Source organism: Meleagris gallopavo, chromosome 1 (assembly GCF_000146605.3).
Source record: "Meleagris gallopavo isolate NT-WF06-2002-E0010 breed Aviagen turkey brand Nicholas breeding stock chromosome 1, Turkey_5.1, whole genome shotgun sequence".
In the NCBI taxonomy this organism is placed as follows: domain Eukaryota; kingdom Metazoa; phylum Chordata; class Aves; order Galliformes; family Phasianidae; genus Meleagris; species Meleagris gallopavo.
Window position 1 is genome coordinate 105,457,730 of NC_015011.2, and position 16,229 is coordinate 105,473,958.

The window sequence follows — 16,229 nt, forward strand, 5'->3', positions numbered from 1 at the left end:
AAATATACATATCTCAATCCAGTTCAGATGCAAATTAAACTGAGCAGCACAGAGATGTCCTCTGTCACCTGTGGGAACTGCTGGGAGCCAGCAGGAGACACCTAAGCACACTTTGAACACCTCTCCTACTTTTCAACAACCACCTCAAACCCCAGGTTCATGGGATGATCAGCACACCAAAGTTTTTTTTCCTACTGTCTCCTTTCCCATATGGCTGCTTCTGTTAGTGCAGCTACAGATCTTCCATTTGCAGCCTTTCTACTCATGGATTTTTTTCTGAAGCAAGATTGTGCCTCTGCCACGTCTGTTGGGCCACGACAGTGCAGCCCCTGATTCACTGTGGGGACCCTTCTACCTTCCTTCCCTGGGTCATTAATTCCCTATGAGGCAGTACATTTGCTTTAAAGAGCCAGTGGAAAAAAAAGACTGTTTCAGTAAACCGTGAAAAAAGGATCAAAGTCTGAGGCAAAAAAAATCTGACGCAACAGAAGAATTCAAATATCAATCCTAAGCACATGAAATATGGTGCATTTACCATTAAGAAAGCACTCCACAGTCCTCTGATGAAAACGTAGGGAAAGAAGCCACAACCTATTCAGAAAAATACATTGTCTATATTTAGAAACTGCAAACTTTTAGAAGCTGCCATTTAATTTTCACCTTTTTTTTTCCTACATTTGACATGTACACTGTGGAGGCAGAAAAATTCCTCCTCCTTGGGCCTTGTCATCTTTGACATCTGACCTTTGTTCACACCCTCCAACAGAGGAAAGGGTGTCAGTGGGGAAGGACTTCCACACTGTTGTGATGGAGCATCAAGGAGTGCTGGCTTATGGAGGGGGAGGAAGTGCCTAACTTAGTAACAAAAACACAAATGGATGATCTTTAAGGTCCCTCCCAACCCAGCACCATCTGTGATTCCAAAATGAGCCTGGCTTACTGCATGGTATGCACATGTCCAGACTGACAGATTCAAACCAGTAGGAACTAGTATAGCACAAAGCTTGACCTCACCTGCAGGGTGGATCACAGCTGGAAGGAAATCACATTTACAGGGAGTAAAACCAGCCAAATGATATCTAACCAAATCATCACATCCCAGATGTTTCCAGCCTATGGAGACCAATCGCAACCTCTGACAGGATGCTCCAAAGGTTAATAGGTATTCTAGCTTCCAAGTATGCAAGAGTTTTCGGCCTTCTAATTCCCAAAATGCTTGAGTTTTATCACTATTATTAAAAAAAAAAACAAAAAAAACAAAAAAAGAACAAACAAAAACAAAACAACAACAACAAAAAACCAAACGACTACCTCGCTTGTTTTTCCTTAACGGAGGACTGTGGATGCCCACTCCTCGGAGGCGTCTAAGGCCAGGCTGGATGTGGCGTCTGGGCAGCCTGGTCTGGTGGCTGGCGACCCTGCACATAGCAGGGGGTTGGAACTGGATGATCTTCAAGGTCCTTTTCAACCCAGGCCATTCTATGATTTTAGGATTCAAGGTGTTTAAGAGTGTTCTCACATCTCAGCCTAAGTTTAAGTGGTAAAAACTGAATTACAGCTCAGGGGATAACACTTTTAAACACCGCGTAGGTAATAAAAACAGTACTAGAAGTATATTTACAGTTCCTGTATGAGCCTATTTTTATGAAATATTTTTCTTGTTATATACTGTATTGCTAACCAAACACATACAGTGTGCACACAACTCTTCCAGAGCAACAGAATTCCCAACTCAGATCAGTTGTACAAACGGGTTTTAATTAAAATGCTACACAGAAGTAAAAAAAAAACAAAAACAAACCATAAATAGGAGGAACTGTATCCTGCACTTGACAAGTCTATTCGAAAATAGAGTACCCTTTCAAGTGACAGTTACTTGCTTAACTCTAGCTATATTAACTGAAGTTGAAATCATTGTCTTAAGTAAGTCAACTTTAAACCCACATCAAGAATGTCCTACTACAGAGGCAACCACAATACAGTGTGCAGTTTAAAACATCAAATAAAAACTCAAACAGAAGTTATAGTGGGCTTGCTGAAGCCTGGAATTACTTGCTTCAGTGGACACTGACTCAGTCAACAATTTTCCAACCAGAAGGGATGGCAGATCCACAATAGGAATATATGCTGTTCAGAAAGTTTCACTGAACATCCAGTGTAAGTCAAAGAAAGCAGAGAACTCCAAAACTGCTATATTCTTTTTTGCACCAAAGGATAAGCTGTGTGCAATTTAAAGATCTCTGTTCACCAACAACACCAGCAAGGCATACGTTCTTAGTCTCCATATTCTTAAGTAAAACGTGTATATGCAGTCTAGTTCAAGTCAGAACTGCCAACTCTAATGAGTATTTAAAATACACTGCAAAATTGTCAGTAAGTTTCAGAATTTTTTCAAGTACTTTAGAATTTGAATGCCTACTTTCCTCCAAAAACTGTGCATTCAGCATAAAAGACTGTGTAATAGAAGTGTTGAGGTTTGTCCTGACAAATCCCGCTGAAGCACCTTGCAAGCCTACTGCCATAATGGTTCCTGCCTCTGTCCAAAATCTGATAGAAAGCCAGCTCCTGCACTTCAATAACTCCATGACTGAAGCTGCAAAGAAACACTTGATGAGGTACTGCAAATGGGAACTGAATGTGGGCACGTACCTCTTCCTGCCTGATCTGCAGGCAGTGCCATTCTGAACTGCTGTGATCCTTTACTCAGTGAATCCAATTCACAGCTCTCCTATGAGCTCAAACAAGACCTGTGTTCCTGCCTCTTTGTAAAGCAAGCTTATTTTCCACAAGCAATTCCTTAAAAGGTATCACTATTAAAAAATATGTATATACACATGTACATACATATATATACACAGAAAGATACCTCAGAAATCTTTAGGTTAGGTAATATAAACTGAAGTAGAAAATAGACAAGAATACATTGACCACATTTACTTTTTTGTATATATGAGGAGTCAATTTAGATATGACAATTCCTTCAAGAAGAAGAGAAGAAATTGCTTTTCATATCTAAGATATCTTTCCTCACAAAGCTGCTCCTGGAGAAAGTCTTCCATCCCTACAGAAAAAAATGTGTGTTTATTGTGATGAACTAGAAAGCAACCAAAATGAATTCAAAAGTAAAAATCAAGTAGAATTTATTCCACTTTTGAACAATTCCACAATTTCAAAGTGCCCTCTCTGGAAGAAACTGGAGTTTAAATCAAGTGTCATCCGTGTTGCAAGTATCCTCTTTAGATATAGATATTATTGTGAGTTTCACCAGTTGTCAGCAACTTCTTCAAAATCTTTGTGCTTTCAGATACATCCTAGGAAAAGGAAATGATGATCAGCATTAGCTACATTGCTCTTAAGAAAATAAAAACAAACCAAAGCCCACCAAGCCTCACTATCACCCATTTCCATTTTCAATGTTATGAATATCTGTCTGGTAAACATGTTAACTGTAAACAAATATCACATCATCTTAATGAAAGTATATAGAAAACTCTCAAAGGCAACTAAGGAACCTGCAGTTTAACAATGCAATGGGGTTTATCAATTTGCCTGCATTCTCATTGTTTTTTCCTTCCATAAATGTAAATGAGTACATTATCATAGACTGGCCTGGGTTGAAAAGGACCACAGTGATCACCCAGTTTCAACCCCCCTGCTATGTGCAGAGTCACCAACCAGCAGACCAGGCTGCCCAGAGCCACATCCAGCCTGGCCTTGAATGCCTCCAGGGATGGGGCATCCACAGCCTCCTTGGACAACCTGTTCCAGTGTAAACCTGTTTTAAGTTTAAACATTTAGGGGTTAGTCATTTGCACTTACATTTACACTATAAATGAATGATAACTGGTAATGTCCACACTTCAAGCTGAAGTAAGTGCTTTAACGCACACAAATGTCTTCCATCACTGAAATGGAAGTCCAACTGGCAAAACTGAGGAGGGTGTTGTGCAATGTGAACTAACTATACTTTGACTGAAGTATTTCAGAGAGCAGAAAAACATTCACCTTGGCATCCCAGAATACCTTGATTTGCTTGGTTAGTGCAAAAATATGGAATCATCTTTATAACTGAGTTAGTAGGTCCAAGATTTAAGAAGCTTTCAGATATGGCATAAATCAGTCAGGCTTTACAGGTTTGGTAGGTCATATCACCAGCTAAATGCAAGAAATGGAAAGACAGACCAAATCTCTCATTAATTTTTAAATATAAAATTTTACCTTGACTAAATTCTTCAGGGACTTAGAAGAAAGCAGAGGTTTGAATGCCTCAATTGTAACCGTGTCCAGTTTGATGATATCAGTGTAGCACTGGTACAATACTGCAGGAATCTGCCATACTTGACAGTAACTCAGAACTAAATACAAATGAAAAGAAAATGCGTGTTACGTTCAGCAGCGAATAGGCACATGAAAAAATAAACTATCAAAAAGCAGCAATGCACAGTTCCATCTTTTTTGCTGCTAAATATCTTCAAGAGAAATGTTTAGTTAATAAACAAAGGCAATGTAAGTTTTTTGTTGGAATAAAACAAAAATGCAAACTACAAACAGATTTTTTAGAAGAATCATCCAACTTTTATCTCTTCCCAGATGAAGTTTTCCTCATGGATGCTAACATTAATTGGGTACTCCATAAAGAAAAGCCTTACAGAGGTTTCATTACAGCACACAATAAAACCAAATTTAACCGTTACATGAGGCCAATCAGTAGCATCACGAAACCTATTTCCCTCTAACAAGCAGAAAGGGCTTATAAACCTCAAACTGGACGTGTTCGTATTTTACAAGGCAACATGTAAGATGGTGAATTGTTAGGAATTAATTTCCAAAAAGCCAATCTGGTAGACAATTCATATCACCAAGTAAAACATTAGAATTACAAACGGATTTTCTTCAAAGCAAATTTTATATTGCCACTGTGAGATTGAGAAATACCAGCAGCAGGAAGATCTCGCACAATGTTTGGTTGCTCCAGCAGTGGACAGCAGACCTCCTCTTTGAATTCTTTTGTCTTTAAGGCTTTCAGAAATGGAGACGGAAGTGTCAAAGTGGATTCCTGAGTTTTATACTCAGCTACAGGACATGTTGAAAGAATGGTTACTTGTAAACCTTCCTTTCTTATGTGGCCAAAAACCTGAAAGAAAAATGTTCATTTATCGGCAAAGTTTATCTTCTCACATTAACGATGTTAAAAACACAGACATGAATTTCAATCCAGGCAGCAAAGAGCAGTCTGCTTGGAAGACTAACTAAAATTTGATTCACAATCCCTTGAATGGAAATTTCATGTGGGTTCCTTTCATGACAGAAGTTAAAAAATGAAGAGAACAAAGAGCTAACATATTTACCAAGTCTACTAGTCTTCTTGAGAAGCTTCAGATTTTCAGCACTATCCTTTCACCTGCAAATATATTAAGGCTTACTATTTTTACTAAGGGTGACAGCAGAAGAAAAAAAACTCCACATAAAAACCAGGCTGCTTATAACAGTAAGGTAGCTTGACAGGTTTTGAGACATTACAAATTGAAATTGTGCTCCCCAGATGCTGTTTCTGATTTATGTCGTTCTTAAATTTATGACGACTCATTTTCAAATACTCAGATTTTATTTAATTATGCTCAAGTTGAACAGAGAATTGAGAAAATATTTTTTCTGCAGCTTCCCTCAAATTCAAATAAGCCTAAAACAACATCACGCAAAACATGTATTTGGATCTGCTGCACGCCATCTCAAAACATACTGCACAGCCCTTCACTGTTTTGAAAGAATCTATGTCAAAATGAGGAGAAGCATGAGAAACGTGCACTTTCCCTCTCAACTCTCCTCTCCAGTTTTGCGATCAGAAAGGAAATAGGGCATTTGGTAAACATTACAGAAACTTGCCTGTTTCTGTACATAGCACAAATCACAGAAGTGGACCTGATGACTCCCTCCCATCAGTGTGCTACCACTGTAATATAAAACTGATGTAACTTTTCAGAAGCACTTATTTTTCAATTAATGGGATGTTTACTGTCCTAGTTTTGTTTGGGATAGAGTTAATTTTCTTCTAGCAGCTGATATGGTGCTGTGTTTGGATTTAAGATGAGAATAATGTTGATAGCACACTTAAGTAACAAGCTGTTGCTGAGCAGTGCCTACACAGAGCCAAGGACATTTCTGCTCCTCACGCCACCTGGCCAGCAAGGAGCTGAGGGTGCACAGGGAGCTGGGAAGGGGCAGAACCAGGACAGCTGACTCTGGCCCATGTGGATGTCCCATAACACGTGGCATCATGCTGAACAACAAAACTGGGGGAGCTGGCCAGAGGGACTCCACTGCTCTAGTACTGGCTGGTGGTGATAAATTACACTGCATTGTGCACCACTTGTTTTGACTGGCTTTATTGCTACAGTTTTACTCTCTTCTTTCCTCTTCTCAGTCCCCTTCGTATTAAATTGTCTTTTATCTCTTACCCACAGATCCGTGTGCTTTTCAATTTTCTCCCTCATCCCACAGCAGGGTAGGGATGAGCTAATGGCAGTGTGGTGTTTATCTGCCTGCCAGGTAAAATGACAACTGTTTACTCTGCCTGGGAACGCTGTATCAAGAAAAGTTCTGCAAAAGTTCACATCTTTATTTTGTCAGTGATCACTTACTGAGGGCACAAATGAAAAAATCTGGCTCGTGGAGAGTGAAGATTTCCAGTTAGTGATGATTTACAAAGTATACAGAACAGACTCGTAACTCAAGCTAAAAGCAAAAGCATAACTTAGCTGTAAATTCTAAATACTCAATAACACTGACTTGGATAAAACTGTACACTTCTACTGTTCAAAACCACTCACATTTGAAATAATACATACACAAGCAGCTGGAAAAACAGAAATGGAAAAGACAGTGCAAACCACAAGAATCTTTCTTTTCCCAATTTAAATGAAGTGCAAGAAAGCGTGGAATACAGAAAAACCACAATGTTTAAGATTCCAAGGTTTCTAAAATTTCAAGTCAACCACTAATGCCTCACCAGGTCAAATAAACTTATCAACCAGCCATGGAATGACAAGAAAACCAGTTTTCCACAAATGTGGGTCTCAAATCCCTGTATCACTCAACAAAGTTACCCCAGATTTTTATCTCCTTTGTCTTCCCACAGCTGTTGTGGTTCTCTTGTACAGTTCTCCCCTGCACCCAAGTAATCCTCCCTATGTCCTGGCTTGGCCAGCTGGCAGGTGAGACAAAGCTGCTCGGGGACTGGCTGGGCATCAGTCAGCAGTAGTGAGCAATTGCTTTGTGCTCCACTTGTTCTGTGTGTGTACACTCACATATACTATATATAATCACCATCGTTACTATTATTTCTCTCTTTTTTGTTTTAGTAAACAGTTTTGTATTTTGTTTTTATCTCTACCTGTAAGTTCTCCTTTTTTGCCCCCAGTTCTCTTCCCCCCATCTCACCGAGAGCAGGGGGCACGAGCAGTCTGGGTGCTGAGCTGCCCACAGGATTAAACCACAACAACCAAATAAACCACGCCTCCCTTGAGGCTAGGATGGGACTGGGATCCACATCCAAAATCAACAGCCTGAAAATTCCCCCGGATTCACTTTATTAAAATCAAAAGGATATTATTTGGGGAGGGGTGAGAATCTGAATGACTAATAGTACTTGCATCCTTGAATCATGATAGGGCTGTCCATATAGCAATCTGAGTATATGAACAAACGGGACAGATAATACTTTGGAAGCAGCTTCTTTTAGACTTCCAACTTGTGAAAGAAACAGATCACACCCATTTGTGAAGACATCACCTATCCTGAATTTCACAATGTTTTATCTGGCAGCTGTACAAATTAAATTATGTTATAACTTTATTACAGAAGGATTCTCCCAGAGCTGAAATACCAATTGAAACAAGTCACTGAAAAGTTAAGATGGACAGGAAAAAGTTTGTAAAACAGGACAGGAACAAAACTGAAACTCTCCAAAAAAGTAACTGCACAGTGAGTTATGGTAAACATAACTGGCAACATCTAGAAAAGAATCTCACAGAATTCAGTAATCCTAACTTTGTTAAGTACTTAAAGTCACTGCAAAAAGAAGTTATTTACAGTACTGTCGGGTAAAGAAGAGTAGAGAGAAGAGGCAGATGCACTAACTTGAAGGTCCTAAGATTTCATTGTTCAATATGTTGTCTTGCAGTTATACCTTTTCAAGCCACTGGAACTGCTGATCTTCAGCAACATAGCAACTACATTGGCACAACAAAACCTGACAAAGGAAAAAAAAAAAGGTTGTTAATGGTTTACAGGACACAACAGCAGCTTACAATCACATGTAAAGGTGGTATGACTGCAGTCAACAACTTGTTTGATACTCCTGGGATTCTTCATCTCTATTTCAGCACGAGTTTTTCATTCGTAGCCTCATATGAAACATTCCACCATGTAGGGGTGACCTCACTGCAGCCTTTCAGTACTAAAGGGAGCCTATAAACAGGAGGGTAATCAACTCTTCAAAAGGGTAGATAACAGCAGGACAGTGGGAAATAGTTTTAAGTTGAGGGAGGGAAGATTTAGGTTGGATGTCAGGGGGAAGTTCTTTACTCAGAGAGTGGTGAGGTGCTGGCACAGGCTGCCCAGAGAGGTTGTGGATGCCCCATCCCTGGAGGTGCTCAAGGCCAGGTTGGATGGGGCCCTAGGCAGCCTGGTCTAGTATTAGATGGGGAGGTTGTTGGCCCTGCATGTGGCAGGAGGGTTGGAGGTTCATGATTCTTGAGGTCCCTTCCAACCCAAGCCATTCTATTCTGTAATTCCATCTTTGCTTTAAACTCCACAAGCCAGAACTTGAAGTGGTTTTAGTGACTATAATGACCCTTCACATTTTCTTTTGAGAATAATCCAAAATACTGCAGCTGTAATGTTTTATCCTCTGTTTGTCCTGAGCAAGGTGGAGATGAAAGGAGCTTGCTCTCTTTTTCAAAACTCTAAAATACAGAGAAATTCATGCATAAGTCACTTACTGTTGGATCTGATATTAATTGATAGAACAAGCAGAAAGAATCTGTTGGGAGGACACTTGTTGCATCGGTTGTTTGGCACCACTCATTCCACAGTTTCACAGCTCCAATTACTTTCCAACATAAGGAATCCAGAATAAAAGAAGACAGAAAAGCTGCAAAGAATGCTGACGTTAATTTACAAAGAATAAAATCTCTGTTCTATAAATAAATAGTTGGAGTGAAATATTTCAATATCTGCAAATTAAAAAGGTACAGTAAAAACATTTTCATTGATATACATTTATCAACCATGTCCAGCAAAGATTGTGAGTAATCTTCCTGAATCAAGACATAAAGAACTGTTCTATACACAGGTAGAGATTTCTATTATTAACAATACATATTAAGAATTATATCACTATAGCCAACTTGGATTCCTTCAGAACATACTAAGAACAAGTGCTACTAAATATTATGTCTCTAATAGCTCTTGACATATGAGATTCAACAGATTTCTCAGGAAAAAATAATAGTAATGAAGTCAGCAAGGCAGAACTGTAACTTTGGCTCCAGGAAGCAGACACATGAGCATGCAAGACTTAGTGGCAAAAGAGCTGCTGAATCAAATTACTATAAATCAAAGTAGTTCCTATGAAAGAGCAGACCTAAAATGCATATTTAACTACTTTTAAAGGAAAACCCTCAAGAAAGTAAAATAAAAAAGTTAAGGAAGTTAACTAGGATAAAGATGATCTAGATGTAGAAAAGATGCCTCCATATCCAAAGGGAAAGAACTGTTCAGAAGCTCAAGGCCACTGTATGCATGTGTGAGAAGGGGAAAGGCTGTCTCAAGATTTCAATGTGTAATCATCTCAGAGCATTACAAACAAGTATAGAACCAAAATGTAAGAATGGGACCGAACAAGAAAGTTGTACCCAAAATAAAATAAAATCCTTGCTCACTAGTAATTAAAAAAAGTTGAGGAGGACTCAAAGTCAGAAATTTCTGTATGTAATCCATATTTTGCCAAGAACGTTAAACTAAACGGAAAGGGGGATGAATAGGACATGGAAAATTTCCAAAATCAGAACAGTTAAGTTTCAGAGAAGCTTCCCATACTCAGACAGAAAGAGATAATTCACATCCCAGAACTTTAGAAAGAAAAAGGACGAGTGAAGTAACACTAGTAATATTAACAAGCATAACCCACATATCTGATTCAATAGCACAAGGTGATCTGGGCACAGCAGGGATAAGTCAGCTACCTCCCAGACATTCTGAACTCCATGCAGAAGTGCCATAGATGACTTACGCACAGCTTTATGAATGCACAGTCCTACTTGTAAGCACGGCACTGAGCTACATGCCATTATCAAAAAGCAGTTTTCACAAATTAACCAACAATCCAGATAAGAGCACCACGCACGAGCAGGATGAAGGACGAGGGGCACGGTCCCAGTTAAACCCCCAGACATAGCACGTTCCGCATTCCCCCTTCCTATCACTGCACCGCGACCCAACCCAACATGCTGCTGGCACAAGGACCGTGCTTTGGCCATTCCAGCCCCACGCGCTCGTTTCCCACCTACCGACAGCGTTGTGTCCTACGGCGACGACGAACCTGGAGCACGGCAGGGGTTCCTCGGCAGGGCTCCCCGCGGCTCCCGGCGTCCAGAACGCGGCGATCTCCCTGCCGAGAGAGGCCGGGCTCGCAACCCCCCTCCGGGAAGCACGGCGCTGCGAAGCGCTCGCACCCCACAACGCTACCTTTTCTCCTGCAGCTCCCTGCGGATCTCCCGATCCTCGACCGTCTCCTCGGTCTCCTCCTCATCGTCCACGCCGGCCCGGGAAGGAGCGATCACAACCTCCCCGAAGAACGTCGCCATCACCTCGCCGTCACCGCCTCCCGCTTTCCTTCCCCCTCCCCCCCCCCCGCGGGCGGGCACCGCGCACGCGCGCCGAGCCGCTCCGCTGCGCCGGTACCATAGAGTTTCTCTCAGCGCTTCGACGCTCTAGCCACGCCGACCATAGAGAGCGGGCTCCGCGGGAGGACCGGCAGCCCCAACCCCAAGCGTGCGGTCCTAGCCCTCCCTTACCGCCCCGTCTGCTCTGACTAGAGCCAGGCCAAGTCAATAGGAGGCAGAAGGAATTGCTGTTCCAACAGAAAACGAGTTCAGTTAGTGAAAAGTAAAATAAATACATTCTTAGAGGGGTGAAAGTAAAAAGAAACGGAACAAAAACGCTTTAATCACCTCTCCTCCTGTCTGTCTATAAAACAAGGAGATACACAACAGCATTTGCTTTGCCTATAACATAAGGCGTTCTGCTCCTTTAACTGGCAGTTCCCTCCCATGTATGGGAAAGCCGAGGCCAGAAGCTGCTCCCACCCTTTGGGGCCATCACAAACCTATGGTGTGTGAGCACAGCGTGACACAAGAGGGCAGCTGAACGGCGAGAAAGAAAAACATCTTTTTGACTCTGAATTAGATATACAAACCTACCAAACTGAGATTTAACTGTTTAATAAAAAATAAATTAAAAAAGGAGGAGTCCTCGTAACAGATTGCACCCCACTACTGGGAGTTATATTTCACAGAACAGTGACCGTAAGCAGCTGCTGAACAATTCAATCAATGTAGGGGTAACAGAAATAACCACTTATTCTCTTTAACAAAGGTGCTCTTAAGAGGTGCGATACACAAAGCCGCTCTGAAGAGCCAGGTCTCCTCACTGAACACAACCGTGTTCCTATTTCATGTACTAACTTAAAGGAATCAAATAAACATCTTGAACTTATTCAATTCTAACATTATATTAAAGAATTATACTCTAAATAAAGAAAACTCCTGAGGCAAGTGACATAAACTAGCTTATTCTTGGACTTCATACAGAAGTTTTAAGGAAAAAAAACAACAAAACAAAACAGTACTTCTCTATACTGAGATAACATTCTAGATACCAAAATGTGACGGTCAGTGCACTTTTTGGCACAATGTCAGCAATAACACTGGAGAAGTGCTTCTCAGTAACTGCTGCCAGCGCTTTCACTACTTCACTGCCAGTTGTATAAGCACTTACTATATTATTAAGTGTGATTATGAATCTGTACTTTTTTCCCCAAGGCCCTTCAAGATGCTGTTACCCGTCCAGTCTGCTAGAAAACTAACTCATGAGCTTGCTGTTTCAGTTTGAGCTGAGTTACAGCTATTACTTTGACATATCTCCTCCTGAACAAAGCAATCAGGAACTGCATACATCAGCCATGTGAGAAACTGAACCAGCAGAGAAGCAGGAAAGCCATAGCAGAGAGTGAGAAAGGAGCAGAGCACCTTGTGCTGGACTGAAGACAGTGTTTTGGGGTTAGGGGGGGGCGCTAACCAGCTCCAGGGAAAAGTAAGAATTTAGAGGTGCTATGCATTCTCTTGTTTGATGCATAACCAACCACGAATTTATATACTTTTTTTTTTTCCATGGACAATTCATTTTCTATGTAATAATTATTTTTTGACAACAGCCACCTCAAACATCTCAAAAATTGGTAGATAAATGGCAGCAATCAAAACCGATATGTTTAATCAATGCAAAAATCTAACATTAAAGCACTTAAAAGTTTAAATGTGGAAGACCAACAGAAAAAAATGGTCTGGAATGTAAGAATCCTGCACCTCCAACTTCTCACGCATAAAAAAGAAACAACAAACAGAACAAGTGTTTTGTTGGTTTTTCTATTTTATAAAGAAAACACACAAAAACCCTTAGGCCCAAGAGTTCACCTGCATTTCATATTCTTAAGTTTACAGTATAGAAGTCACATTAATGATAGTACTACCTGTCAGTATAAACCCTCTCTTCACCAGCACCAATATGCTTTTTTAAGTGGCAAATACGCTTTTCTCAACTGGTAACTGGTTCTAGTTGTATGTTTTCATTAATGAATGTACAGAACATTTAACATCTGTACTAACAGAAGCTGTAATGTTGTTAACTCAGTGACTGTTCATTACTCGTTTGATGCAATACTAGCATCCACCAAATTTTTATAGCGTACACTATTATTTATAAGCCTGTTAATACCGTATATGATTTCTTACAGCATTAGAGATGTTTGAAATTTGTTCTCGAATGTTGAATGACCTAGGTAGTATTCCATTGCAGCACCCATAACAATAATACTCAACATACTGCTATTAACCTGTTACGCAGTGTTTTAACTTTTTTTTTTTTTTTAAACTCTTGTTATATGTAATAAAATACCAGTAAAGACAAAAAAATTGCCCCTATAATGAGGCACATTTTGGCATCTGTGCTAAATGCTGCTACATGGGCAGGCAAGTGCAAGTCAAAATATGAAAAGGAGAAAGTCATGATCTAATCACATTCATAACTTTTTCATAGAAAAATATAAATATATTCCCTGAAATGTAGGACAAGGAAGAGCCAGCATCCAACATGAGTTCTAGTGCTATTACCATTAAAAAAAAAAGTGGGCTGGCTTTTCCTTTTAAGGTTACGTTTCACAAGCTGCATCACCTACACCTCTGTCATCATCGTCATCGTCACAATCGTCATATCTAACAGTCCGCCTACCCCTGTTTCGAGTTCTTATCTTAGTACGCCGGTTAGCTCTTCTGTATTTGGTATACTCCAAATCTTCAGAGTCATTTTCTTGCTTAGGTTTCCGACGTTTCCTTCGCTGGGGTCTTCTAGAACGCTTAGGTAAATTTGAAATTTTTTTTCTAACGATGACTGTTTTTCTCTTTTTTGTTTCTGTGGCATTACTATACATACTGTTATCAGTTTCAGAGTCTGAATCAGAAGAACAGTTGAGATTGGCTTTTGAGCTCCCTGCAGCTCCAGGTGTTTCCACGTTCTCTGATACTGAGCTTTTTTCCTCTATCTTCCTCCCTGCTGCAGATTCTGATGTTTCTTTCAAGTCATTTGATAATTTTAATCTTTTCAAAGGAGCTCTGGATTTTTTCTTTCGTGCTCTTCTGATAGTTTTAGTTTCACGTTTAGCTAACTCAGAACCCACCTCCTCTTCAGAGTTGCTCATATGATGGTTGTAGGCTGAAGTTGACTGACCGGAAGTTCTCCAGTTTCTCCCATTTTCTACCTTGTGGTTTGTGGAATTCTCCTCTGAAGAGTCAAACGTATTCTTAAGAGCTGCATCACTTTCAGTTCTCTTTGTCTGACTGTCGTTATCATCATTCTCCTTTTTAGTCACTTCTATCTCCACCTCAGATTCCGTTTTTTCATCTTCAGACTCACTAATGTATTTTCTCTTAGGAGCAGATGATCCAGAACAGAAATCATTTTTTCCATCAGAATCCTGTTCTTTCTCATTTTCAGACATTACACTAACATCTATATCTGAGCTGCTGATCAGTTTTTTCTTGGATGCCACAGATGCACTGCCATGAAGCTGCCTTCTGTTCTTTTTCACTGTGCAAACACTCTCCGAGCTCGACAGCTCTTCCTTTGTATCACTCATTATTTTAATCTTATTAGCTGCTAGAGTGGCACATCTGCGTGGATTTTTCTTTTCTGTCACATTAGATAACTTTATGTGTTTCCTGTAGTTAATGATACACGTCCTGCTCCTGAGCACTTTCCCACTTTGTCCAGGCTCCTCAGATGTAGATTCTACAAAACAAAATATTTAAAATTTCCTTTTAATAACTCGCATTCTTGAAACAGCTGATTTATTAAGCGTAAACATTACCACATTTACTGAAATATGCAAATACGTGTTTTTATTTCAACCATTATGAGCAATCTACCCTAAGATTTTAACTAAGGATGCAGCCAGACATTCAGTCCCGAGCATGTTTTTAACTCTCAAGATTAGTCTTCTGCTTTGATATGATGAAAGGTTGTACAATAACCTGTAGCATCTGTAGCATCTCCCTGTAAAAACTGCCTTACAAATTACCGACTTAGCCAACAACCTTTCTTATACTCCTACTTCCATCATTAAAGCTATAACTTCTATTACTGTTTTTACTTGATCGTTCAAAATGAATTATTATAAATTTTAGACTCTTTATTCTTACAAAAATATTATAGAACTTTATACAGCCAGAAGTCTAGGGTGAATATCACTAGTTTAGAATTGCTTCATAGTGCATAGAAAGCACTTTAAACCATTTGGTTTCTCTGAAACTTAAACTATAAGACTGCTTTTAGAAGTGAATATTCTAGTTCTCTGTTTAATAAAGCACTTTTTATACTGAATTGTAAACAAATATTCCATCTATAAATACTAAGAATGATGCTACCAAAATAAAGCATTATTGCTAATATATATTTGCTAAAAATAAAAAGCAAAAGTTCCTGAAATAAATTTGCACAGATTCAACAAAGGAAAAATGTCGTTTGAGCAGGAATGTCTTTTCAAAAGAGTTCTCATTTCTCAAAATTGATGTCCATCTCATGTTTCTTTGGAGCTTTACTGATTTTATGAACAAGGTGCACCAGTAAAGTATTACATTATATTGGCTTATTACCTCTTGATAATAGAAACAATAATCAATTCTGCCACAGCTTGAACCCACTGCCTTAATGATTCTCTACCTGTACACCCTGCAGACAGATGGAAAAGCCATGGCAGCTTTTCTTATCTTACTTCACAGAAACGCAGGCCACTAAATATTTTTCAAGTTAACATTTAAAGAGAAGGAGGTTTAAAGTGAATGCCTTTGTTTGTTTTTTTTTTGTTTTGTTTTGTTTTTAAATGGAGGGATGAAGAAAGCTTGTCTTGCTAATGGTATTTCAACTACTGAATTTAAAGGCCTAGTGTCTTTTGAGAATGACAGCTATTCAGAGACTATCTGAGACAAACTTCAATGAGGTTCAGTGCCTGGCTCCTTGTGGCCAGACTACTGTGTTGAGCATTGTTACAAGTCATTCAGGCTCCTTTGTTCCCCAGTATATCACCTGTGAAGTTAAGACAGGACAACATTTTTCCTCAATTCTGTAAAGAAAAAATGCCATGAAGATGTACTCTAAGAGACTAGATAAAAAACAGCTCTACCATGACAAATTGTTTATGCTTTTCTTTTTAAACATTTCATCAGCTAATTCATGAGACCCAATGAAAGACTGAAGGACAGTAACATCACATTCTACACAAGACAACAGTCCAGACTTTATGTAACACACTACCAGGCTATCAAACCTGTACAACCTGTACTTTGTACACAATCTCTAATTGGCAGTAAATTTGCATAAAGCTTTTTTTTTTTTTTTTT

At 39.5% G+C, this 16,229-nt stretch overlaps 2 protein-coding genes across 9 annotated transcripts in view; both read right to left on the reverse strand.

Annotated features, from left to right (window-relative positions):
- Positions 1-1,737: 1,737 nt before the first annotated feature.
- Positions 1,738-10,912, reverse strand: PSMG1 (proteasome assembly chaperone 1). 2 transcript variants are annotated; one of them, XM_010723624.3, is made up of 7 exons: positions 10,747-10,912; positions 10,569-10,669; positions 9,000-9,151; positions 8,186-8,248; positions 4,936-5,134; positions 4,219-4,355; positions 1,738-3,311 (listed from the first exon to the last, which is right to left on the reverse strand). In XM_010723624.3, the coding sequence occupies exons 1-7, from the start codon at positions 10,863-10,865 to the stop codon at positions 3,237-3,239; spliced, it is 846 nt and encodes a 281-aa protein (XP_010721926.1). In that variant the 5' UTR covers positions 10,866-10,912; the 3' UTR covers positions 1,738-3,236. The 2 variants fall into 2 exon arrangements, with proteins under 2 accessions (XP_010721926.1, XP_010721932.1); XM_010723630.3 differs by lacking the exon at positions 10,569-10,669 and having other exon boundaries at positions 10,747-10,903.
- A 573-nt stretch (positions 10,913-11,485) lies between these two features.
- The window catches only part of BRWD1 (bromodomain and WD repeat domain containing 1), a 54,094-nt gene continuing 49,350 nt past the window's right edge, over positions 11,486-16,229 (reverse strand). For all 7 annotated transcript variants that reach the window (XM_031556884.1, XM_031556883.1, XM_010723654.3 and 4 more), the window contains one exon: positions 11,486-14,622. In XM_031556884.1, coding sequence (XP_031412744.1) covers positions 13,487-14,622 — 1,136 coding nt within the window. In that variant the 3' untranslated portion in view covers positions 11,486-13,486. The remainder of the gene's footprint in view (positions 14,623-16,229) is intronic.

Coding starts and splice junctions, on each gene's coding strand:
- PSMG1 (XM_010723624.3), bottom strand. CDS start 10,865: ATGGCGACGTTCTTCGGGGAGGTTGTGATCGCTCCTTCCCGGGCCGGC. Junction 9,152..10,568: donor CGTAGGACACAACGCTGTCG/GTAGGTGGGAAA, acceptor CATTCTTTGCAG/CTTTTCTGTCTTCTTTTATT. Junction 8,249..8,999: donor AATTAATATCAGATCCAACA/GTAAGTGACTTA, acceptor TTCCTTTGTCAG/GTTTTGTTGTGCCAATGTAG.